The sequence below is a fragment of the Glycine soja genome, chromosome 13 (genome assembly GCF_004193775.1).
Source record: "Glycine soja cultivar W05 chromosome 13, ASM419377v2, whole genome shotgun sequence".
Classification (NCBI taxonomy): Eukaryota; Viridiplantae; Streptophyta; class Magnoliopsida; order Fabales; family Fabaceae; genus Glycine; species Glycine soja.
In genome coordinates, this window is record NC_041014.1 from 28,105,288 (window position 1) to 28,130,848 (window position 25,561).

The 25,561-nt window shown below is 32.5% G+C and overlaps 4 protein-coding genes across 5 annotated transcripts; 3 read left to right on the plus strand and 1 right to left on the minus strand.

Annotated features, from left to right (window-relative positions):
- Positions 1 to 4,666: 4,666 nt before the first annotated feature.
- Positions 4,667 to 11,871, plus strand: LOC114382820 (pyridoxal kinase-like). The gene is made up of 13 exons (XM_028342454.1): positions 4,667 to 4,835; positions 4,936 to 5,038; positions 5,408 to 5,501; positions 5,664 to 5,768; positions 6,249 to 6,332; positions 6,784 to 6,857; positions 7,131 to 7,195; positions 7,390 to 7,453; positions 9,033 to 9,098; positions 10,305 to 10,361; positions 11,078 to 11,122; positions 11,213 to 11,266; positions 11,501 to 11,871. Exons 1-13 carry the CDS (start codon positions 4,714 to 4,716, stop codon positions 11,639 to 11,641), a joined length of 1,074 nt encoding a protein of 357 aa, XP_028198255.1. The 5' UTR covers positions 4,667 to 4,713; the 3' UTR covers positions 11,642 to 11,871.
- A 990-nt stretch (positions 11,872 to 12,861) lies between these two features.
- LOC114381753 (heavy metal-associated isoprenylated plant protein 37-like) lies at positions 12,862 to 14,255 on the minus strand. Its single transcript, XM_028340973.1, has 3 exons — positions 14,220 to 14,255; positions 14,041 to 14,116; positions 12,862 to 13,054 (listed from the first exon to the last, which is right to left on the minus strand). The coding sequence occupies exons 1-3, from the start codon at positions 14,253 to 14,255 to the stop codon at positions 12,864 to 12,866; spliced, it is 303 nt and encodes a 100-aa protein (XP_028196774.1). The 3' UTR covers positions 12,862 to 12,863.
- Positions 14,256 to 17,270: 3,015 nt separating this feature from the next.
- On the plus strand, positions 17,271 to 21,192 carry LOC114380853 (receptor-like cytoplasmic kinase 176). Of its 2 annotated transcripts, XM_028339938.1 has the most exons (7): positions 17,271 to 17,661; positions 18,165 to 18,394; positions 18,630 to 18,955; positions 19,378 to 19,513; positions 19,600 to 19,742; positions 19,832 to 19,955; positions 20,647 to 21,192. In XM_028339938.1, exons 3-7 carry the CDS (start codon positions 18,704 to 18,706, stop codon positions 21,018 to 21,020), a joined length of 1,029 nt encoding a protein of 342 aa, XP_028195739.1. In that variant the 5' UTR covers positions 17,271 to 17,661; positions 18,165 to 18,394; positions 18,630 to 18,703; the 3' UTR covers positions 21,021 to 21,192. The 2 variants fall into 2 exon arrangements, with proteins under 2 accessions (XP_028195739.1, XP_028195738.1); XM_028339937.1 differs by lacking the exon at positions 18,165 to 18,394.
- A 2,210-nt stretch (positions 21,193 to 23,402) lies between these two features.
- LOC114380854 (elicitor-responsive protein 1-like) lies at positions 23,403 to 25,549 on the plus strand. The gene is made up of 5 exons (XM_028339939.1): positions 23,403 to 23,642; positions 23,934 to 23,999; positions 24,515 to 24,653; positions 24,799 to 24,928; positions 25,214 to 25,549. Exons 1-5 carry the CDS (start codon positions 23,576 to 23,578, stop codon positions 25,265 to 25,267), a joined length of 456 nt encoding a protein of 151 aa, XP_028195740.1. The 5' UTR covers positions 23,403 to 23,575; the 3' UTR covers positions 25,268 to 25,549.
- The last annotated feature ends 12 nt before the right edge of the window (positions 25,550 to 25,561 follow it).

A 25,561-nucleotide genomic window follows, 5' to 3' on the forward strand; every position in this document is an offset into this window, starting at 1 on the left:
TCACGCATTCATTCCTTATCCCTAATTAGGCTTTACCCTCTCCCGAGTGGCCTAAAGACTAACAGAAAACAAAGTCTGAGATGCAGAATAAGCAAGAAAGAAATACAGATAAAAGAACCTGGAAGGAAACCCCTCTAAAAGATAACTCGATAATTTCTTCCTTTTAATGTTCTCTTAAGCGTTACCCTCTCCCGAGTGGCCTAACCCTTAAAACAGATTCAAGTATTCATTCCTTACCGCTAATTAGGCTTTACCCTCTCCCGAGTGGACTAAAGCCTAACAGAAAACAAGTTCAGAGATACAAGATGTAAAAAAAAAGAACGGTAAATAAAGAACCTGGAGGAAATTCCTCTTTTTATTGATAACTCTTGAAATGCTCCATACATCATTGACTTTTTAGGCCTGTCAGGCCACAGCTAGGGGATTAGCCACTCATGATCATGAGGGCTTTACAATGAGAGGAGGGGTGAAAGAAAGAAAGGGAGTAAATGAAACCCCTAGGAGAGGGGGTTCTGTGATCGTTTGTCCCTTGGACTGGCTCTCTATTTATAGCTGCTGAAGTGGGCTTTGGGCCTTCGTAGGTGCGCTCAGCGCGACACCCCCTCGCTCAGCGCGTGTAGATCGCGCGCTTAGCGCACATGTTGCAGGCTTAGCGCAAGCTTCTGTTAGATCACGGGCTTAGCGCGCGTGTTGCAGGCTTAGCGCGCGCTTCTGTTAGATCATGGGCTTAGCGCGTATTGGACTGGGCCTGCTTCAGATTTTCTTCTTTTCTTCAATTTTTCTAGCCTTTTTGCTTGTTACACCTCCAGTTTTTATATCTGCAGCCAAAATTCAACAAAACATCAATTCTTTAATATTTAAGCGCAAATAACTGCTAAATAATTATTTTTAAAGACAATTTTGCCTTATTTTCTATTATCAAAATACAATTATTTAGCAGTTATCAAGGACACATAGAGTTTAGCTTAGGATAAACAATTTCCCGGAGTTTACTCTTTAAAGTAACTTTATCACAAACATCAAGCTCTTCAAATCGCTTGGATATAGTTTCCATATCTTTGGTTATGGTCACTTAGGGCTCATATAACCCTTGGTCTGAAAAACTTAGTCTTCGCCAAAACATATGAATTGTCTCAAGTGGTATGGTACTAACAACATATTTGGATAACTCACATGCACATGAAAAACCATGAGTAGTTCTCATGACACATCCACAACGAGAAGAGTTTTTGCTAACATAATATACACGCTCAAACTCAGCAACAATCTGATTTGAAACATACCTTATACCATGTCAAGTAGCCTCTTATATAAGCTAACTATAAAAACATGTCCAACCATATGTGTACTTGTCTCAAAGGATGCCTTAATTTCAGTGTGTTACAGCGTGCTGTTCATGGCTTTCCAAATACTACATAGGTTTCCAAGGCTATTCTGTAATAGTCTTTTTAAAGCCCAATGAGAAAATTCAATCCTGCATATGAAATACATAAAAAAACAATAAACAAATACAATTTTTATCCATTAATTCCTAAACCTTAATAAAAAAAATGACAATTTTCATACCTGTTTGTTGTTGTGTTACCTAAGTGCATCACCTTATTCGTCCAGACTTTAATAATTTTTTCTTTGTGGGGGGAATTATCCATGTTTGGTTGGCATAGTCAACAAACATTGGTCATGGTGAACAAGTAATTTCAAACTTCTTAAGGCAATCATCGAACTGATGCTCGAAAAGACAATCAACCAAACTCCCCCAGGCATCCATGACATAATCTCATGTATTTTTTTGACCAATTAGGGATTTACATTTTACCTTGACATTCTTGTCGATGTGAAACCTACACAACAAGTTGGTACACTTAGGGAATACAATTTTCATTGCATTCATTAATGCTAGGTCTCTATCAGTAACAATAACTCTAGGGAGGGCATCACGTCTTAGAAAAAGACCTCGAAACCATTCAGAGCCCATAACACATTATTTAGATGTTCTCCCTCCAAATAGACAAAACCAACAGAGAATGTCATCCCCGTTGGTGTCACACCAACAAAGTCAAATAACGGGAGCCTGTACCTGTTTGTTTTGTAGGTACTATCTATAAAAAATACCAAATTACAGACATTGCATAACTTCACTGCATCAGGATGACACCAGAAGATATCATGTACAAAATTTTCATCCTTTAGTCTATGCCAAAGAATATATTGATCCCGTTCAAGAAGTTTCATTAGTTGTTGCATTTCAGTATCGTTGCCTCTTATGAAAGAACGATATGCACTTCTTGCATTGTATATTTGTTTGATTGTTGTATAACTATTGGTATTGTGCTCATTCAGCGTTAGCAGAATATTTCTTGATTTCACCATTGACTTTGTCATGTCAGCAATAATTGTCTTTTCATCCTTAGTCAATTGACCAACGTATGGATTTCAAACTAACGGCTTTGTCATTTCATAATTGTGACTCCCACAAATTAACTTCACCATCCATCCTTGATCTCTAGCCACTGGTTTTCCATGAAACTTAAGGGACACCCATATTTCCTACTGCTAATATCTCTTCTTTCAAAATCTTTCTTCCTAGACCTATAGTTACTACTCCTTTCACAACCAATTAAGACAAATGAAATTCTTCCTCTCATACCAGTGTTTATATCTGACCTCATAATCACTGTCACAAATCCAATTCCATAAGCAACAACCCAATGCAGAACATCATCTCGGGTAGCAAACACCTACAATGCAATTCACACAAGTATAGTCTTTAAGGGACATTCATTTTATTAATTTAATAACAATAAATCACATTAATACCTAAAAAGTATTGAACACATCAGAACAATGAACATGTTCTTCATTCACACCAACTTCGTCTTCATTTTGTTCATTCATATCAACTTCTTCAAACATTATATTGTCATACATCCATTGATCTTTGTCCATCTTAACAAGACATTCAAAAATTTCAACATCACAAACAAAAAATCCCTAACCACACCATACATATACTATCACACAAAACTCTACGTCATTTTTTATTGCATATAATATTATAAAACATTAAAATTGATAACCCTATATATTAAAAATCAATAACATCAACTTTTTCTACTTACAATTGATAACCATATAATACATAAAAAATTATAACCGAACCATATGTAGTAAAATAAATTATATTATTCAACTTAATTCTAATTCATGAAATTATGACCACAAAAAACAATCAATTTTAGACCACAAAAACTCAAATAAATTATACATAAATTACAATTGTAAACTATTTTACAATTAATACCATTTCCAAAATATAAAAATAAATAATTACAAATTAATCATCAATCTACACTTATTTAAAAATATTTAAAATAGTAATATGAATTACATTTCAAATAAACAAATAAATTTTTTATACACATTAATTTAATTCTTTAACAATCATATTAACATATTTATAATTTAAAAAAATTCAAAAATTTAATCTTTCTTTTAATTAAAAAAATTAAAAATTTGTATAATTCATACGGATTGGTTAATCTGTATGAGCTATACAGATTATGTAATCTGTATAAATCGTATGGACTAACCAATCTGTATGAGTTATAAGAATTACGTAATCCGTATAACTTATATGGATTAACCAATCTGTACAACTCATACAAATTAATCAATCCGTAAGTTATAGAAAACTTACGGACTAATCAACTTGTAAGTTTTATATAACTTACGGATTCTTTAATCCATATTTTACGCCAAAAAAAAAAAAATGCCGACGTACGTCTGAAGTATCTCCGTTAACAATCAAACCAACCACCGCCACAACCACCACTGACTTACCCTGTAAAACTTTCACCTCGACCAAAGCAACACAATGCATCTCTCACGACAATGAAAAAATCATAAGAAATTGAGAAAACAAACAAATGAGTGCACTACCGTAAAAAAGATTTACTTAAAAGGAAACAGAAGACACTTAAGGGTATTTTCAGAATTTTTTTTAATCTTTGTACTTAGAGTGAAACTTAGTTTTAGTTCTTATAGTTTCAAATCAATCAATTTGATTCTTATACTTTAAAAAATAGGTGAATTTAATTTATATTTGATCCTTTGGTTATCAATATATAAGGACTAAATTTACTTATTTTTTAAAATACATGGATTGAATTAATCAACTTAAAATTATAAGGAGTTAAATCAAATTTGACTGAAAGTACAAGAAAAAAAAAATATAAGAAGTTAAGTTGGTTGAATTAGGTCGTCTTATTTTGCCATTATGATACTTAACCAAACTTGGATGGTGAGTTTGATTCGTAAAAAAATGTTAACTAAGATTATAAATATTTTTGTTCTAATTTGAAAATAATTAAATAAAATCTTTAATTTTTATTACTCAAGTCTAAAATATTAAAATGATACATATATTAATATTTTTATCTCTTTCATAACTGAAAAAAGATAATAAAAATCAGTTAAAAAAACATAAGATCTTAACAATATACGTGATAGAGAATTATCCTTATAACGTATATCTAACATATATTTTTGTTGTGTGTCATATTCGATATCATATTTTTAACAAATAAAACAAAAAAATTGGAATCTCTCTTCCCTTCCCGTGTGATGGCACTTTGGCAATAATACAAGTTAACACATGAAATGTGTCATCGTCATCTATAATCTATTCCACAATATTATAATATGAACGAATGAATGAATGTAGACGCAGGAGTTGGCTGCCTCAGCGTTGAACACTGTTCCATGCTGTTAAAGCCTCCGTTCACACTCTCACACCGATTCAATTTCAGATTTTCCTGTCAAACTCGCATTTTCCGGTAGATTTATCATTCTCTTCTGATTCTCAGTTTTATCAACCTCACCGCATTCGCTTTTCATTCCAATTTTCGTCGTCTTTGACCGATTTCGTTTTTCAAGGGCACGAAACTCGAGGAATTCGCGCATGGCGCCTCCCATCCTCTCCCTCGCTCTTCCCTCGAACACCGGTCGAGTTCTCAGCATTCAATCTCACACCGTTCAGGTTTTTTTTTCTTTCTTCTCTTCAGCATGTTTTACATCGAATACGTATTTAACACATCACATGTTCGTTTAAGATGTCGCTAATCGTATGTAGAAATGAAGAATGATAACCTGCAATGTTAGCAATATTAAAATCAATACATTGAGATGTTCATGTTCTTAATTATTCATCAAATGCTTTCATAACTGATTAAAATAGGGTGAAAAGATGTTATGGTTGATGTGTTTTTATATGCATGTTGTTTTGGATTGACAAAAATGGAATTCGTTATTGGCAATTGGCAATACCCTTTAATGTCATTGTCAGTTGCATGCAGCTTGCTAACTAATTAATTACCTTGACATTGTGGCTGTTTGCTATTATTCTCAGGGGTATGTTGGTAATAAATCCGCTGTCTTCCCTCTGCAATTACTGGGATATGATGTGGATCCAATTAATTCTGTGCAGTTTTCGAATCATACAGGCAAGCTGAGTCTTTAATTTTTCATTCAGCTTCTCAGGATTCTGTGGCTTGATATACGGTGTGACGCTGTCTGTCAATGTGAATAAGTTTAGGTGTGGTATGGTATGCTTGATTAAGTAATTCTGCAGTTGTGGTTTGATAAATTTGATGGTTATAATGCAGGATACCCAACGTTTAAGGGTCAGGTTTTGAATGGACAGCAACTCTGGGATCTAATAGAAGGCCTTGAAGGAAATGATTTATTGTTCTATACTCACTTGTTAACAGGTATTTTAATTTTTAAATACCTCATGAACTGTATATTAAATAGGTAAATGAGGCAGTTGATTCAAGTTTTGTCATGATAGGTGGCAACCTGTCTTATTGAACTTTCTTTTTGCAGCTCTTGATAAAATGCTTCAATTGATCTTACTGAAAATAGACGAAATGATTCTTTGACTGTCTATTGAGTGTCATATTCTGTTTGGATGTTGGAATTCTTGTGTTCTTAATTTTTTTTGGGTGACAAACTTAAGTTTCTCTTTTTCAAAATCATTACTTTGTATTATTGTTGAGCCATCCTGCAATATTTCCTTTAGTGTTAAAATTATAATCATTATGCTATTTATGATATACTTTTGCACTCTACTGAATATTGCTGGTTGTGTTCAATCACTAACCTGTCACTTTGTTGCAATTTTATTTTGTTCTCTATTTTCATTACTTCCTTAGTTCCTTTATTACCTATTCCAATCCATGTATTTTCAGGTTATATTGGTTCAGAGTCTTTTCTAAACACTGTATTGCAAGTTGTCAACAAACTTCGGTCAACAAACCCAGGTCTTACATATGGTGAGAATATTGAAAATACTTGGGATTTGTTTGATATGCTGCATAAAATTGCACTAATAAGTTATTCGATCTGGCCTTATACAATGTTTGTGCTTTCCTTTATCATTTTCAGGTTTACTTTTAAGTTTTAACATCAGACCATCTTATATTGACCTAGCTTTTATGAGTGTTTAGATATTACTAAAAGGAACAATGGAAGACATAATTTAAGTCTTTATACATAAAGCGAGAAATTGAAGAATGAACTTACATCCTGTTGTAGCCAACAGGGACTACACTTTTTTAAGTCTCAACTACAGTTTGTGTTCCAGACAGCCGAAGCCTGGGAAAATGATTTCAATCTTTTTCTTTTTTGGGTGTTGGGCACTTGAGCCTAAAGCTTTTTTTTCTTTTTAGAGAATAAATCTATACATGTATATTTGTATTTAATAAAATTATGCTTCCTTGTCAGTATGTGATCCAGTGATGGGTGATGAAGGAAAGCTTTATGTTCCTCAAGAGCTAGTATCAGTCTATCGTGAGAAGGTATGACTGTTCTTCAAAGATGTTTCTTCAGGTGTGCAAGTGCAAATAATATATACTGTATAGTCATATACAATGTAGCAAATTGAAAACATATAAACTTATTTGACTGAACTATTGTATGCCTTCACCTATAATTGAAAATTCTATTTTATTGCTTGGTTAATAGGTTCCTATTTTTATAGGATGATACAGGCATAGTTCCCTTTCGTGTATCCTATTTTTAATTTGAGAAGTATATTCCTTGTGACATCTGAGTAACACAGATTTTGGCAGGTTGTCCCAGTAGCTTCAGTGTTGACTCCCAACCAGTTTGAGGCAGAACTACTGACAGGCTTCAGGTAATTATATAACAATTAAGATTACATCTTTTTATCACCCAAAGGTAGTTTTGAGTTTTAGTTCGTTGTTTTGATTTTTCTTTATCTTTTATCACCACTGCTACAATCAGCTTAGTACATATACATTCTGTTTGAGCTTCTCCACAATATATCTGTTTTGCCTTCTAAGTATTCAAATTTTATACTTATTATAGGATTCAGTCTGAAGGACATGGGCGGGAGGCCTGTAGGCTTCTCCATGCAGCTGGGCCTTCAAAGGTTTGCTTTTATTGTTGTATGTTGAAAAATACCCTTCTTATTTGGGATCCTTGAAACCTCTTGGTCTAACCTTTCTCCTTTCAACATAGGCTGTTGTACTGGTCATGACTTTTCCCTTCTGATCTGTGTATGGAAACTGTTTATTACTGTTGTTGTTTTAATAGTCAAGGGCATCTGTTTTGACCAATTAGTCACAAATGTTTTATAGTTTTTCAAGTTATGCAAATTGATTTCTTTATTAAGTTTAAAACCATGTATTCAGATGTTTTGACTCCGATAGTAAAGAAAAGATTCACCAATTGGATTTGTCGGAAAGTGTCTCCTTAACATTTTTTTAATATTAACTCCTTAACATTTTCTATTCAGTGGCCCTGTATATTGGGCTTTAACCTATTTATTTTTGCAAATAATCAGGGTTTGACTTGTATTGTTTTCCTAATTTCCTAGTTTCTTTATTTTCCTAGTATTTTAATATTAGAGACTGTGAATCATGTACATATAATTAATCGCGCTGAGGATTTCCCAAAGCAACTCAGAAATCCTTTGATCGGTCTCCAGTAGATACTGTTGAAGTTTCACTTTAATAATTTGAATATGGGCCTGTGTTATTTTATGGAAAACCCTGATATGGTATACATAATCAAATTGGAAGTTTGGAACTAGTGAACTACTATTATATTCTGCAGATTGGATGTCCAATTGGTCTTCAAAAGATATATGTGATGTCACACTGTTCTCCATTTATAAAGATTGGTCCTTCAAGATATATGCAACATTGAAAATTAGTCCTTCGATGTCACATTTTTGCTATCAATTTGGCCCTTAAAATGACATCAAAATGGAGGGCCAATGTGATGTTATGTATATCTCTGGAGGACCAAAATAAGTGTTTACTCTATTTCAGTATTTCTTGACAGCTAAAATATTTAGTAGTGCTGCAGTTACACAAATTTCATTCTTCATTGTCATATAGCCCTTCACATAGATGGAACCAAATCACTTTATCCTGTCTTCTATCATGTTCATTCTTTTACTGAATGGTATAACATGGCATATGGATACTTGGCATTTTGGATTGCTTTAATTTTTTTTAAGCTTAATTGTAATTTTTTTCAGTTATGATTCTGGTTTTAATAATCCTTATATCTCTTTTTTTGTGTGTGAATAAATTAGCTCTTATCTCCCATCCCCTCCTCTCAGTGCAAGTTGGCTATTTGTTTATTCTGCTAATAAAATTCCACCAGATTCTTCACTACCTTAAAATTTTGGATTTTAGTACATACAAACACCAGTAGAGGGGTTGGATCCTTGTATCTAGCAATGTCCTAAAGTGGCACACTTCTAGTGTACAGAAAACCTGCAATCAACTCACAAAAGCTTGAATCTAAGTTTGTAAATTGCATATGTGAATTCCATGCTTGGGTCTGTAGATTTTTAACTCCTTTTCTTAGTGTTCTTTTTTAATGCCAATAAATTGTATGCATCTGATGTCACAACTCACAATAACTCTTTGATGATTTTCCAAAGTGTAGATTTGGGTCTGTTACTCAATCATTTAGCTGATGTATATGCTCTTCAGGTCATAATTACAAGTATAAATATAGACGGGATTCTTCTCCTCATTGGCAGTCATCAAAAAGAAAAGGTGAAATAAATGCGGCTTATAATGGTTTTTAATTGTGTTGAATGGCTTGTGTGATCCATGTAGCCGACCTCACCTAGTGGGATAAGGCTTTGTTGTTGTTGTTGTTGTTGTTGTTGTTGTTGTAATATGAGAGATAATGGAGATAAAAATTACTAAATTTTCATAGTTTTCTTGCATAATATTGTTTGCGTATGGCTTGAGCATTGACAGTGATTTGTAAAATTTATTTTCCACAATTCCACAATTTTCTGAAAACCACATTTGTTAAACCAAAAATTGGTGAATTGGTTAGCTGCATGGTTCAGTTAGTACCTCACTTGTTATAAACAAATGATGCCGAGTATTGCCAGTCTAGAGACAAACGAATGAATCAGTTGAGGTAGCTCACAAAATGGTGGTGAGTGGTGACAGTTAGTGCGTGTTTGGTTTACCGTTGGGAGACCCCCAAACTTCCATTTAATCAAAAGCTCCAAATTCCTACTTCTCACAAAACATGCATGGGATTGTGTACCTGTTCAACCTAATGTTAAACCAAACACACCCTTAGTGGACAAACCACATCATTATCACATTGCAGCTTGCAACAATGTGCTGAAGTAAAATTCAATGTACATGCATATTGGACCTGTTCCTCAAATGTATACATACTTTGAGAGTAATACACTATTCAAGTAGGAATATAATATGTGCCTCTGCATAATCATACAAACTATTGAATTGAATTTAAAATATTATTAATGTGTGTACATGTCATTTCATCAACTAATAATCCAGCATATGTATTTTAACAACAATCCAACTAGAGATTATGTATTCACATTCTTAAAATCTCTTATCTCTTATAAAAGAAATTGAAAATTAATATTTGTTTCCTAATTGTCCCTGACTTCAATTTCTGATATAATTTAATTATTGGGCATTTGTATTTTGTATATATAAAATAGTATTTATAACTACTTATTTTATCATAGGAAGCGTATCAAGTGAGAACAATTCTGTTTTTAAGAATGCATGAAAAACTGTTTTGTCTTTCGTTGTTATTGTTTAATTGTTTTATTATATACATTCAGTGGTTAAGTCTATACATTTCTCCATCTTTCATCCACTTTTTAAATTCTATATAGCTTGATACTCAGTGATGATTTTGTTCTCTACACACTGTGCTCTCATGGTAACAACCTAACTTGTATTATCTTTGTCTGATAGGGAGAGCCTCCCAGACAATTTAGGATCGTGATTCCAAAAATACCAGCTTATTTTACGGTATGAATATTCCATAAATACTTCTGTTTATATATGGTTTTGCCAATATTGATCTTTACAATTTTAATTTTTTTGGGAAGTGAAAGGCAAAAATTTATTTGGAGTCGAATATGGATAATTTCAGCTTGAACTATTCTATGATATTACATCTGTAATCTGTGGAGTATCAAAGAATGTATCACTTTATTTCCCTAAATAGATCTGAGCTGTGCATGATCTCCTGTTCATTAGCATTTAGAGCTCCAATAATCACCTTGGCTTTGTTTTCATTGTGTAAAATTTTAAAAATCACCATGTATTTCATTTTAAAAAACTTCATCTTCATTGCAGTAGCTATATGCTCCTTGGAAAAATAGAGAAGAATGCAATGGTTTAGGGTGAATCTTCAGCATAAACACCAATGCCACCAAAATTTTTCACCCTTTTATCATCATTGCCATGTAAAGCCTTGTTTGACTGCCACATGTTTCTGCATGCAAAAATTCAGCACAGCTAACAGGACATATTACTTTAATTGCTCTTAATCCGTTTAACCTGGTGCTTCTTAGACAGTAAGAAGTTTATCCAAAGCCCAAAGGATAAATAGGAAAAAGTTTCATTCAAGAAAATTTTCAAAAAACCAACGTATAAATTTATTCAATAAAGTTCTTCAATCCATTCTGTTTAGATTCAAACATTCAATAACTAGAACCTTAACTATTTTCTTATGTTTGTAGGGAACGGGAGATCTCATGACTGCACTTCTTCTTGGTTGGAGCAATGTATTACCTTTACTTAAGAGTTGTGATTATTGTTTGGTCTTACTAGTAACTTCATATTAGTGATAAGATATTTGCCTTTATTAATTTCAGAAATACCCAGACAACCTTGAGATTGCTGCAGAACTTGCAGTGTCAAGCTTGCAGGTATTTATTTTCTTGATGTGTGCCATTTAATCTTATTATTTTTTTTCTTCTTCTGCGTACAAGTACTTTTGGATCAACAAAGGCCCTCTATCATTCAAAATATTTTGACTGATTTATTACTTCTTACTAGTGACATTAATTGAGATTTTTAGACTATGGCATTCATGTTGCTTAATGAGCCCCCAATTTTTAGTAACAGATAATTAATCGTTCAAGGTTCACCAATATGTGCAGGCAGTTTTGCACAGGACACTTAGTGACTACAAAAGCGCTGGACATGATTCCGAGTCAACCAGTTTAGAGATTAGATTAATTCAAAGTCAGGATGATATTCGCACCCCACAAGTAAAACTTAAAGCTGAAATATACAGCTAAATTGGTGATACAAATTGAACATGTATGTATTTGCCTGTATTATTAAAATTTTTTTAAAGGATGTCGGCAGTTACAAGAAATTAAGAATAAAGTTGCTTCATTTGTCTCCTATTTATTGATCAAATATAGAAATTGGAAAGTTATTTAAAGCTAACTTTACTATTTACCAATATGACCCAATTATGTTGCGTTTGGTAAAGGTTGAAATAAAGATTAGCTGGTTGAATTTATTATTCCTTTCTTTACTGTCTTCACAATTTCATATCTAGCGATTACATCCCAACTTTAATTAATATTGAGAAAGTAAAATAAATGTGTGATACAATTATCTTTGCACTGACATGGAAACAGGAGATTGAATTGCTAATGTTGCTACATGTTTTCACTAGGTTGAGATGCCAATTGAGTCTAACTAATAAGGATTCTTAAACTCTTGCACCGAGTTTGGACTTTATATTTAATGAGCTTGAAGTTTGAATTTCATCTTTATTGTATGAAAACTTTTGTGATGATATTTTCTTGAATATATTTTTTGAGTTTTAGCGATAATGTTTGAAAAATTTGTATAAGAATCAGAATGTGCAGAGTTTAGATATGAATGTGGAAAAATGGATATATCTTGTCTAATTTTTTATGTTGGCATAAAGTTCTTATAATTGATTTGATATGCTTTCATGTAAATGATAGCTTTATAGGAGAACTTGAAAGAGTCAAACTTAAAAGGCAATGAGAAATGACTTTGGTTTGTCACATGCTAATGATGCATGTATGCATTCATCATCACATCAGTTGGCATCCTCCATGTGGATGTTAATTGTTCAGGTCCATGATGATAGGACGAAAACTGCATCATATTTGATGGATGAAATTCATGATGGTATCCATGTATGTTGGCCATAGGAGATGGTTGATGACCATATTTGCTAGTTGATGACACTCCAGGGAAGTTACGTGCCCATTCTTGGTTCTCTAAGCCAGAATTAATAGCTTCACTATTCTCATAAAAACTTGCGGGCCTCATCACGGGTATCATACTCTCTTCCCATCTGGGATTTTCATTAATTATGGTGAAATTTTGTTTGGTTCTATTTTTAACATTATCCAAAAACAATGGTGCTGCATAATGATGATTAATCTTACTTTCCATGGTTTTGAAACCCGTAACCGGATTAAAACCCCGTTGGGGTACCCATTGATCTTCACCAAAGGTGGTAATCATATACTAATTTTCAGAGTCACTAGGACCGTTTATTATTTGAGTTTGGTTATTGTCCTGATGACCGTTGTGTCCTGCTTTCCATATCTCTGCATGTTTTCCAAATTTGACTAACTTCTGGACCAAAGTGGATGGATCGACAATGCCTGTGACAATTGCCTTCTGCTCTTCTGCATTAATATCTACTTTGCAGACACCTGGAGATATACAATGGAAAATGGTTAACTTACATCTTCAACCTGCACATGTGCAATTAGAAACCAAACAGGGAAATAGAATTCAAAAGGTATTACTTTTATATTTTCTTCTGTTTTTTCCCCGCTCTCTTACGCCATTCTTACTACCCCAAACATTTTATTGTATCAGCACTCTTTTCCTTTTCCCCTTAGATCTTTTGCTGCACAAGTAACCTCTAATATAGGTTTGTTTTTAACTTTTTTCGGCTGTTACCATTGTGGATTGCCGTTAGCTTTGATCATGCGGGTGGAAAAACAACTGATTCATGCATACACCGGAATTTGCCTTGAAAACCATGTTGGCATGACTTCCAACTAACTGACAAGAAAATAAGAATAAAACATAGAATTGCTTCTAGGAAAACGCTTTTTCTTCTAGTTTCCAAGTTCAAAATCTCCAAATTACTTAACCACCCAACATGAAAGAGTTTTCATGGCCACGAAGCAAAGGAAGAAAGTCTCTGCTAGTGGATTTCGTACTCCATGATGCCTTTACCTTAAGTAGTCGTATCTTATTGAAAAATAAAAAAGAAATACATATAATCTTAAAGCTTAAAGTACCAATGGCTTGTTAGGACTCAATTTCAATTACTATCAGTCCATTATATTTTTTGTAACATATTTTAGGCATTTATATCTGTACTCCTGTTGCATGGGACACCTATTGGATTCCAGAAATTCCATTCCAGAATACAAATTTACATTTCAGAATGGGCTTTTCGAAATGTAATGGGAGGTGCAGGATGTAATAATGAGGGTGTAGGATACAATAGCCCCTATTTTATTGCAACTTTTTTATTTTTCTTCCCACTTCTTTTTGCAGGTCGTATTGTGAATAGTTACAACATATATGCTATATGACATGAGAAGTTTATACATAATTTTGATTGAATGGTTCTTAGAGATGAATATAGAACTTTGAAATAGAGAAAAAAAATCGACTTTACCTTCAACTTTTTGGAGTACTTTCCTTACTTTGTTGATACATCCTTGACAGTTCATGCGTACTTTAAGAACAAACGTCTGTGCAAGCCAAATACGAACATATATCTTAGATTAAATGTAAAATAAATTTGTGAGAAATTAAACAAAATGTTTACAAGGACCTGTAACAAGATGCAGGTACCTCAATCTTTATTAACTCGTAATCACTTGTTGACATTTTTTTTTATGGCGCTTGTGGCTAGATATCAGAAAATAATGTTTCACAGCACCCTTTATGAATTGTGAGTGCTAAATTGGTAAAGTAGATCCAATGGGGAACACCAAGGGGCAGTACTATAAACTCACAAGTTTCTAAAAATCAAAACAAAACAAGAAACTCACAAGTTCTGTCATGATAGGAAGAGATAGATGGTTGGAAAATTGTGATTTGACTGGGTTTAGAGCACTGGCTAGTTTGCCAGGCAGAGTTCAAATGGTTGTCTTTAGTTTGCAACAATCCTGCTCACTGATCTTGTGATACAGTACTGTCATACCCCAGATGTGCTAGTCTTGGGACGTTTGATTCTTTCAAATGTAGAATACGTACTTTCTTTGCGAAAGAATTATATACAAAACCAGAAAAATAATGAGGGTCATGAATGAATCAAATCTAATATACTCCATAGATTACTAAAATCTAATTGAATGAATTAAAATTCGTAAAGTCATTTTTCTCTCTCTCCAATTGTAGATTTAATTTTTAAAATTCATCTGATTAAACTGAATTACAACACGCACATATTTATAAAATTATTATACCAATCATACTTATATTTGTAAAAAAATTATAAAAGTATTATATTAATTTTTTTTATATAATTTCGTTATGTCAATCACATCATTATTGTGTGTATTAGTTTCATTTCCTCATTTACTTTTTTAAAAGCTAATTATTTTTTATTAATATGTAAAATTTTGATGTAATAATTGTTACTCATCTCTATAAATATGACTATGTATTTTTAATTTATTTAATGTTAATTAGATGTTCGAAAAAAATTATCTAACACAAAGAGCTTTAAATTGATGTTTAATATTATATTTAAATTGAACCGTGAACATTTCTGTTAAATGCATTCTTGAGAGAGAGAAAAATAGTAATAGTTGTTCATTTTTTAATTTTTTTTATAAAATTGATAAAAAATAAGCTATTATTTAGAAAAATATACTGAATCAAATATATACTTACTAGTATTCTATCGTTAAAGGAATAACTTTTTTCTGATTTTAATTAAATTTTTAATCCTCAAGTTTATAAATTATTAGTACAAAAGAGAGAGAGAGAGAGAGATCCTTCAATGCCACTTTCAACAATATGTTTTCCACAATGATCATCCTTATCGCTGTTCTGGTCACGAGAAAACCAACTTTGAGCCAGTATGCATGAATCGCAACAAATAGACTAATTCATGATTATAAATAGAAAAATATGGGTAATTAAGGAGAAAAAAAATCATCTTATATCAATAAAACGTTGACCCAGATGATTTGCGACCTATTCAATAGAAAAAAAAAAAATGGTTTTCGACCTCAGAATGAGGACCTAGAGTGATAAGCCAAGTTCCCTTTCGTTATGGGTCATTAATAATGGTTGCCCCCCAAACAATTGATGCATTATTATAAATTCTTTCTTTCCTCTCCCAATCTCCATCTCATGCTCTAAATTATGATAACGTGCCCAGCAGCCGCAGCCAATGTAATAGTATAATGCAAAGAGAAAAATTATTCTGATAATATTTTTTATATTTTTTTATTATAATAATTTTAAATTTCATAAAATATCCTTTTATCAATCCTCTTACGTACTCTATATGATTTTTTTTAGGGGACTTACTCTATATGATAAATATTGAATATTTTTATATTTTTAAAATATTAAATGAATTCTTTTTATATCTAACATTTTCTTATATAAAGTGAATTTCTAGAAATACTTGTATTAAGATATAAAGTTACTCTATTATAAAGGACGTGGAAAGTATGCCAATGTCATAATAACATTGCTCCCGGCTGAAGGGGACATATTAATGTCTTGGTTTGACTTCAAACTTCAAACCCATTAAAGAAAATAAAGAAAAAGATAAGCTTGGCTAGGTACATGTATTAATTATTTTAATTAAAAACACAATGTCGTCCAAAAGTTATCTTTCTGTCCCCTGGATATTTTAGTGTAAAATAGTCTAGTCGAGGCATTTTGGCGTAACTTGCATTCTTTTAACAAGTATATAATTCAAAAAACACAAACAAACGTGCGTTAAGATTTCTTGTATTGAATTTTGAAATGTAATGCCGAATCTAATGGTCTAAGCGTGTATAGTTATGATGGTCTATGTATTTAGTTTAAATTAGTTTGTATTATATTTCAAGGTTTTTAACTAAAAAATTATTGAAATTAGTTTGTATTTTATATTGACACTAAATCTAATGTAACAAAGATGACAGTATAATAATCTACAGTCAGATGACAGTATAAAAATGTATATTATCAATACATTTTAATTAAATTTATTAAAAACTCACTTTAACTGGTTAGATAATACACTGTAAAAACGTGTCCAAACAATAATGAAGCCAACGTGTCATTCGGGAAAAAAAATTAGAGATTAATAATTTATCCACAAACAAGACATGATTTTTGAGAGAAAGTAGTAACTTTGGAAAAATATTGAAAAAATTTCTCATTGCACAAGCATAGAGAGAAACAGAAGATTAAAAAACTTAATTATACTTTAATTTTTTATTATTTTCAAAATTAAATTTAATTCCCATATTTTTCACAAATTTAATTCTTATTATTTTAATTGTACAATTTTATTCTGTCAATTCAACTGAAACATTAACATTGGAAAAAAGAAAATCCAATTATGCTTAATAGAAAGTAGTAATTAGTAAGGCTCAAAAGAAGTCAAAGCAAAACTACCCATGCATAAATCAATTGGAGAAGGACTGTTGTAACCTTTTTTTTTTTTATCAGCAAAAGATTACTTTTCAAATTTGAGTCTTGGATATATAATTTTTTTAAAATTATTAAAAAATATTAAAAATATAAAACTCAATTGTATATGTTTTTCATTCCTATAAATTCAGATGAAAAAAAATTAAAAAGGAAAAAAAGCTAAGTCAATGCAAGGCAATAAGTAATTAAATATGTATGTGAGGGCTTCTCTTTCCTCCAAGTTGTTCTCAAACCAAACTAAGGTGGCGGCCAGGACAACACGGTTCTGATTTGTTCTTCTGGATGGTCTAATAAAGTGCAATGAAAGAAATTTCCAAGAAAACAACTCCATAACATACCATAACATCATTCACACCATAACTTTCCAACACAACTCAATAGTGCCTTTGAATTTTGCAGATAACATAAGTCCTCGCCTGACAACTACTTTTCACGTGGAAACTTTCTTTGTTGTTTTCACGCTTCCACACACACATACTTGCTTTCTTTCTTCTCTCTTCCAAATTGAAAACTTCAAACTTGTAGCTCAGCTGGTTACACTTTTTTCTTCTCTAGCTTAGCTCTGTGTTCATGGGTTGCTTCTTTAGTGTACCTTCAAAGATCAAAGCTGAGAGCCCTCCACGTAATGGTATCATTCTTTTTTCTATTCTTCCCTTCATCCTTTTTTAACTTGATCGATCAGCTTGTTTCTGAACTCTCTTTGCTTATATTGCACTTTTGAATGCTCCACCTTTGTGTGCTTTTGTGAATAAAATTGTGTTGCTTGTATTGTATGTGTTTAATGTTTGACTCACAAACACCACAGAAGACTTGCTTCAGATGAATAATATATGATGAGTTATGCAGATCCAAAGCAAAATAGAAAGACTTTGGATCAACTAACACGAGACTGTTCTAACTTAATAAGTAGTCTGTCTTCAATTCGAGTTTTTGTTCTCTATAATAATCCTATAGCAGAACTGTGAAGATATATGTGGTTATTATCCCAAAAAGAAGTAAAAATAGAAACACCCTGATATCAAATGCCACCGTTTATTGGTTTGATTGAGAAACTTGGTCTAAAAATTTATTAAACTAATGTCTCCCATTATCCATAAATACCTTTCAATTGAGTCTTTCTTTCACCTGCAGTGTCTCAACCGTGAACTTGGAAGTTGGATCCCCTGCACATTTAAAGGAGCTAAGGATTTGGAAATTATTAAATTTAGTTTAAAAGGATAAATTTATCATGCAATAAGATAAAATTAACAAATGTAATTTACGCAGTTCACTAGAGAACTCAGCGAACGTGGTCTCTCCAACCGTTGGTTCTAGAAGTGAAAAGTAGAGAAGAAAGTTGTGAGAGAAATTTCAATAATATGGTAGAGATTATTCCTTTTTTTTAAGTAAGAAAAAAGTTCTTGTAATGTAAGATTTTAAGTTTTCTACACAACCATAAAAAAATGATAAGTGTAAAAAGAGAAGTGTATGAATTAAATTGCAGCAATAACATTATTGAGATGATTGGTAGAAAAATTGTTTCCCTTTCTGAGTTTGTCTATAGAGTGCTTATATATGGCCTGAAGTGAATCCATGTTTCTGTTTTGATATGGGCAGGTTTGAATTCAAAGGATGGTAGCAAAGAAGAGAATGATTTGAGCGGTTTAAGCAGCAAGGTGTCCTCTTCAGCTATGCTTCTAACACCTCAGAGTGAGGATGAGATATTGCAGGCCAGCAATTTGAAGAACTTCACATTCAATGAGCTAAGAACTGCTACAAGGAACTTTCGTCCGGATAGTATGGTGGGTGAAGGCGGGTTTGGTTCTGTGTTTAAGGGGTGGATTGATGAGCACACACTTGCCCCTACTAAACCAGGGACAGGAATGGTCATTGCAGTGAAGAGACTTAACCAAGAAAGCAACCAGGGACACATTGAATGGTTGGTGAGTGTCACTTTTCACTTGGCATGGTCTTTTACACTTTGGAACTTTGCTCAATGCTTGGAAGTCAAGTTAGTTTCAAGATATGTTTCTTGTGAGTGTGACCCTTGTTTTTTTTTTTTTTTTTGTAATGCATGTGATAAATTAAGGAGTACTAGCAACACATTCTCTAATGCAGTCCTTTTAGCACTTTTTATTATTGGTTAAAATTTATTTGAAATTACAAAATTATGAGCAGAACTCATTAAATGAGAAGTGAGACATCCAAATTTTATGATTTCCAATCAATTTCAACCAACAATAACAAGTATGTTTAAAAGAACGTGTTAGAGAATGTGTTGTTAGCATTTCTTCTAGCAAAACAAATGGTGGTAGCTTAGATATTTATTGTGAATGTTGTGATTGATTAACTTCGTACCGTGTAGACAGAAATCAACTACCTGGGGCAGCTCAGTCATCCTAATCTTGTGAAACTAATTGGTTACTCCTTAGAGGATGATCACCGGATTTTGGTGTATGAATTTGTGGCCAAGGGTAGTTTGGATAATCACTTGTTCAGGAGTAAGTTTCTTTGTGGGTTGACTTTGTTTATTTTTTAGTACCTTAAGCACTTCAAGATCTCTTATCAACCTATGTTTCTGGATCAGGGGGTTCTTACTTTCAACCACTCTCTTGGAACATCCGTATGAAGGTTGCTCTAGATGCTGCTAAGGGTCTTGCATTTCTTCACAGTGATGAAGTAGATGTAATATATAGAGACTTCAAAACTTCTAATATCTTACTGGATTCTGTAAGTGAATCACATTGGTCATACAAGCTTAAGAGATTAGATAGTATCAGTTAGATAGGCTTTCTAAAATTTCTTTTTGTCAATGACAGAATTATAATGCAAAACTCTCGGATTTTGGGTTGGCAAAAAATGGACCAGAAGGTGATAAGAGCCATGTCTCTACAAGGGTAATGGGCACCTATGGCTATGCAGCTCCTGAGTATATAGCCACAGGTATTTCAATTCTTCTTCAAGCCAGTATCACATTTCATCCTATGATCATACCTTGCATTAGTGGATATTCATTTAAACCTCGAGGTTTAATGCAGAAACCTGAATAGTGTGTATCCAAAATCTTGATTGCACTGGCAGTTCCAATATGTTGAATTGAGACTACTAGGAAAAATTAAGTTGTTCTCCATCTGTTCAGCTTATCATTTAGTTCTTTCCACCTATTAAAAATTGCAGTTTTCATAACTGCGTTCAGATTTCACATGCTCTCCATAATTCAACTCAAATCCAGAAAGTTACTTCAAATTTCAAAACCTTAGCTTGACCCGAACCTTCCATTTTAAGTAAATGAGTTACACTTCCCTTTCCCATCTTTGCTGTTCTGTTACTCCTCAGACCTCTCCATGGTAAGGTCTCTAAATCAGCAATCACTAAAGAAGCCAACAACAACAGAACCAAAAAAGATGAACCCACAATTGCACTCCTGACTTTTTTTCCCATTGTCTCTGATACTCTCTTAAAATTTGAGTTTAGGCCTAATTTAATCACAGATGACAGCTTATTAAATGAGTATCATAAAATGAGAGTTGTCGAGCACTTATATATACTATTTTTGTCATATCAGTAATCGATATGAGATCTCCAACAATTGCACTCCTAACCTTTTTCCCATTGTCTTTTTTTTTTGTTGAAGGTCACCTAACCAAAAAGAGTGACATATACAGTTTTGGAGTTGTTCTTCTGGAACTCATGTCAGCGAAACGTGCACTGGACAACAACAGGCCAAGCGGGGAGCACAGTTTAGTTGAATGGGCCAAACCACTCCTCACCAACAAACACAAGATCTCCCAAGTTATGGATGCTCGCATAGAAGGCCAATACTCAAAGCGCGAAGCAAAGAGAATAGCTCACCTTGCAATTCAATGCCTATCTACAGAACAAAAACTTAGACCAAACATATATGAGGTGGTGAGATCATTGGAAAATCTTCACGATTCCAAAGACACAAGCTCAAGCAGCAGCGGTACTCCTAATCCAAGTTTATCTCCTTCTCCTCTTCATACATAGGAGAAGAGGAAATACATTGGACGTAATATTACACATATTTTGCATTGTTTTGAAGTAATATAGAGATGCCACTTTGTATAGCATGAAATGAAAAGCATGCCTGGTTGTTGTACAGATTTTGGTTCCTTAATACTACTATACTAGTAAAGAAAATTTATTTCTTCCATCCTCACATTTCTTTCAACTATCATTCTAAGAGCCTATGTGGCAAAATTTGAATGAGAATTGCATCAAGAAACTTAATACTAGGACATTAATATTGATCTGTTTTTTTTAATGACAAATCTTGCACATATTTAGCTTGCATATTCTGGCATCTCACTAAGTATATGCTGGAGCTCATATACTTTTGTTATGGACACTCCAGCAATATGAGTTTCTCTAACTTGTGTATTCTTCTAGGAGAAACAGAAGATAAACAACAATCAAATGAATCAATCGCGGACACGTGTTAGATTTGGTTCTTGACAACTAAGTAACTAACCAACAATGTTCATAAGCTATTTTATTAAAAGATTAATAACAATTTTTTCCCCTATACCATCATCAATGTATAATTTTAATTTTTCAATATTTTTTAATTAAATTTAGGCCTTCAGCTTTTATTATTATAATCAATTTTGTGAGACTCGAACTCCCTGTGAGGCTTCTTTCAATATTTTGAGAAGGCAAAGGAATGTTAAGGTGATACGTGTTCTTCATGGCTAACATTGGTGTCAAAGGCTAAGATGGACCCCCATGCAATTTGGATCCATCTGTCAGCTGTCTTTGTTAATTTGCTGAGATTGCAAGAACTTAGTTTAGTCGTTCGATCTTTTCTCTGTTTTTGTTATTTTCCAACTTCTGATTCAAATAATCAAATTATCTTCCAACCAAAATCAATTTTAAATCCTAATCATTTGAACATAAAACAAGATTTTAAAGGTGTTAATAGAAGATAATCAACAAGACTTGAGTGTAAAATAGAAAATAGGATGGCTATGTTTGTGTTTAGCATAATTTTATATGAGTCTTTTTATACTCTACCAACAAAGAAAATGAATATATGCTAGTTAGTATGATAATATCATTGCACACTTTTAAATACCATTGTGAGGTAAATATATAAATATTTTGAGAGTAAAAAGAAAATAAAATATAAGAAGTCAGTGTCTCAAAAAATGCTGCTTACAACAAGCTAGTAAAAAAAAATCTACCAACAAATAATACTAATAGGATCAAACAAAATTTTCAGTTACTAAAAAAAAGTTAATAACCAGCTAATTAAATTGAGGAATATAATTTATTTCGTACATTGTAGATATACAAGTACTAATAAATTCAAGAGTTAAAAGAATTTATTTTTTCTTCCACACGATGCGAAATATGTTTTAGTTTCACACCTTAATCTCCGTCATCTTTCTATTGTGCGCGTGGTTTCGTAGGTTTGCAAGTTGTGCTCTAGAATGCTCCCCATAATGCACTACCTATTGATAGAAATTGTCGCTTGGACTTGGTATTGTTTGAAAAATTAAGAACTGTTTGATTTGATTTTTTTTTCTTTTTGTAAATAATTATAAAAGTGTTACCTATTTTGAAATATTTGTGTAAGAAATGGTGATTTTTTTAATTTCATTAAATCTTATATAAAATTTTAAAATAAGAAGTGAAGTAAAAATAAAGTGATACAATTCATTATTTATAAAAACGTTTTTCTTTTTTTAAGTTTTGCTTGCCCCGACGTACGCTCGTGCACGTGAATGGTTTCATTTTCAACAAAATTCTGCAACGATCCACGAGCATCATCATGAGTGCCAATGCCTTCAAAATTTGACTCTTGGTTCTCAAATTTCCAAATTCATGAATCTAGAAAACCACCCTTAAAGTTGGTAATAACGTGGGGAAAATGATAAACACGATTATAATAACATCACCTTATTATTCATGTTGCAACTTGAGTCGTGAAACCATTTTAATTTAACTCCACGAGAGTTCGACCAAACTGGCATACATGTCCCTTTTGAATGACCTTTATACATTTATTGGACTGCTGAATTGAATAATAAGATTCCGAGTAGGTGACCTTCGAATTTAGATATTGTTGAAAAAAGAAGCTATGGTTAAAGTTGAGCCACCACTAGATAGGATATAAATATTCATAATTAAATTGCACTTTACTAGGTCCTAGCAAGAACATAACTTCATATAATAAGATAAACATTTATCACGTGATGTGAGTAAAAGACTAATGACAATTATCTATTATTATCCAAGGTAGCATCCCTAGATGAAGGCTTACCGAGACATATATTATTATACTATATCATCTACGAGTGCCAATCGACAATTGTTTATTGTGGTTTAGGAAATGGATAGACTTAAGATGAAGGTGGGTGGTTGTGTGGTTGACCACCCCCGTGAATGCCAAAGTATGCCACTAATTATGAATCCTCTACATAAAGCAAGTACCACCCATTCCAACGTCGAAGGAAAAAACTTATTAGACATTAAATTGTAAGAATTTTGCTGACTTGTAAGCTTCAGAGACGAAGACACACGGTTAGAGTGAGAAAGAGATGGCAATTGGGTTCATGGAGGTGCAGCTTGTGAAAGCAAAGGAGTTGTGTGACACTGATTTCTTTGGTATATATTGCCTCATTTTGTTTTCAAATGTGTTTTTAATTTCTTTCTACATGATGTTCTTGAAACTAACATATATATATATGTTGATTCCATGAACCCTTTAACCAAACCAAAAAAATATTATGAAACACCAATATATGTACTATGGACCGGGTTCTCCTTTGATTTGCATTCTTCTTCTTCTTTGTTCTTTTTAGCATGTTCATGTTCAAGTTATTCTGTCTTAACCTAACTCATACTTTAACAATTCTAACAATATCATTATTATTTGTCTTTCTCTTCTGTTAATAGGTAGTATGGACCCGTATGTTGTGATACAATACAACGGCCAAGAGCAAAGGAGTAGTGTTGCTAAGGGTTAGTTCTATATCCTATCGTATATCATAGTTGAGTTGAAATTCAAATCACTCGATAAATTAGTGTGGTATAGTCTCTTCTTTTTGCTTTGAATTACAAGAAAACTAAACATATTCAGTTGTTTTAAATAACTATAGAGCTTTATATGAGGAATACAGGGGGAAAATGATGTAATGGAAATAAAGAGAAAAATGAGAGAGAAGTTAAATAGAAAATAAAATTAATATATTGTGAGTACTTTTCTTATAATATATATGAGGAATTCCTTAAACTTCATTTTAATTGTGTTAAATAGACTTATGAAAATAGACTTGATCGATGGCTATTGATGAAGACAAAATATGTATTTTGAAAAGAGTCAGTATATAGGGTATAATAATTTGACCTGTAAATGTAATCAATCAACTACTATTAAAATGTTATCATTTAAATCTTTTTCATGATCTCTAGAAAATAATTAAGGATACAAGAGAGAAAAATGATTTAATGGTTCTTGTGACAAATTGACAATGCAGGACAGGGCAATAATCCGGTATGGAATGAGAAATTTGTGTTCAAGGTAGAATATCCTACACTGAGTAATTCATACAAGATTATCTTAAAAATCATGGACAAGGATCTTTTATCTGCAGATGACTTTGTTGGTCAAGCCATGTAAGACTTCAATAGCTTCATTATATAGTAAATATATGCTACCAAGAGATTGGAGATAGATTCATTATTTATTTAATCAAGCAAATCTCACTCTTTTTTGTATAAATGTTCATGCTTTAAGGAAGCTATTTTTCTTTGTGTGTAGAGTCTATGTGGAAGATTTATTAGCCATAGGGGTAGAGGATGGTGCGGCTGAGCTACAACCTCTAAAGTACAGAGTAATTCGTGCAGATCAATCTTATTGTGGAGAAATTGATCTTGGTATAACTTTTAAGGTAACCTTCGAATGAACCAATGGCTTGCAAGTTCAAATGCATGTATGTTACATTTACAAGATATAAAATTTACAAGCATAATTTAGTGAAGATACCTTAAGCACATGGACAAATGACATGCTAGTTAGTTATTCTTTTTAAGGCAAATCAATACCTTAATTTTTTTTGTTACCTTTGATGAATGGCAATGGAAGTTTTGTGTCTATCTTATACTGTAGTAGTGGTAATGGAATTCATAGGTTGCCTATTTGAATAATGTTGTTAATTGTGGGAATTAATGCATAGGTGGAAGAAGAGTTCAATGGAGAAGCTAAACGAGGATCGAAGGACAGTAAATAGTATTTGCAATAGCAGTTGGCCAACATGAATATCAATTGATTTCAATGGAGATTTTGGAATCATCATCATGTAGTTAGTTTCATCTTTTTAGTTGTATATGATCCTTTTGGAAAGTAGGATCAATGCATAGATAAATTTACTAAATTGTTATGCCATCAAATTAGTAATAGTATGCATTATTAATCTTCTAATTTATCTTCACCATAATTAATCTCATTGATGATTCAATCTTGTACTTCCTTAACATCTATATACTATATGGGTTTGAACTTTTGTGAGCCATTTGATTGAGAT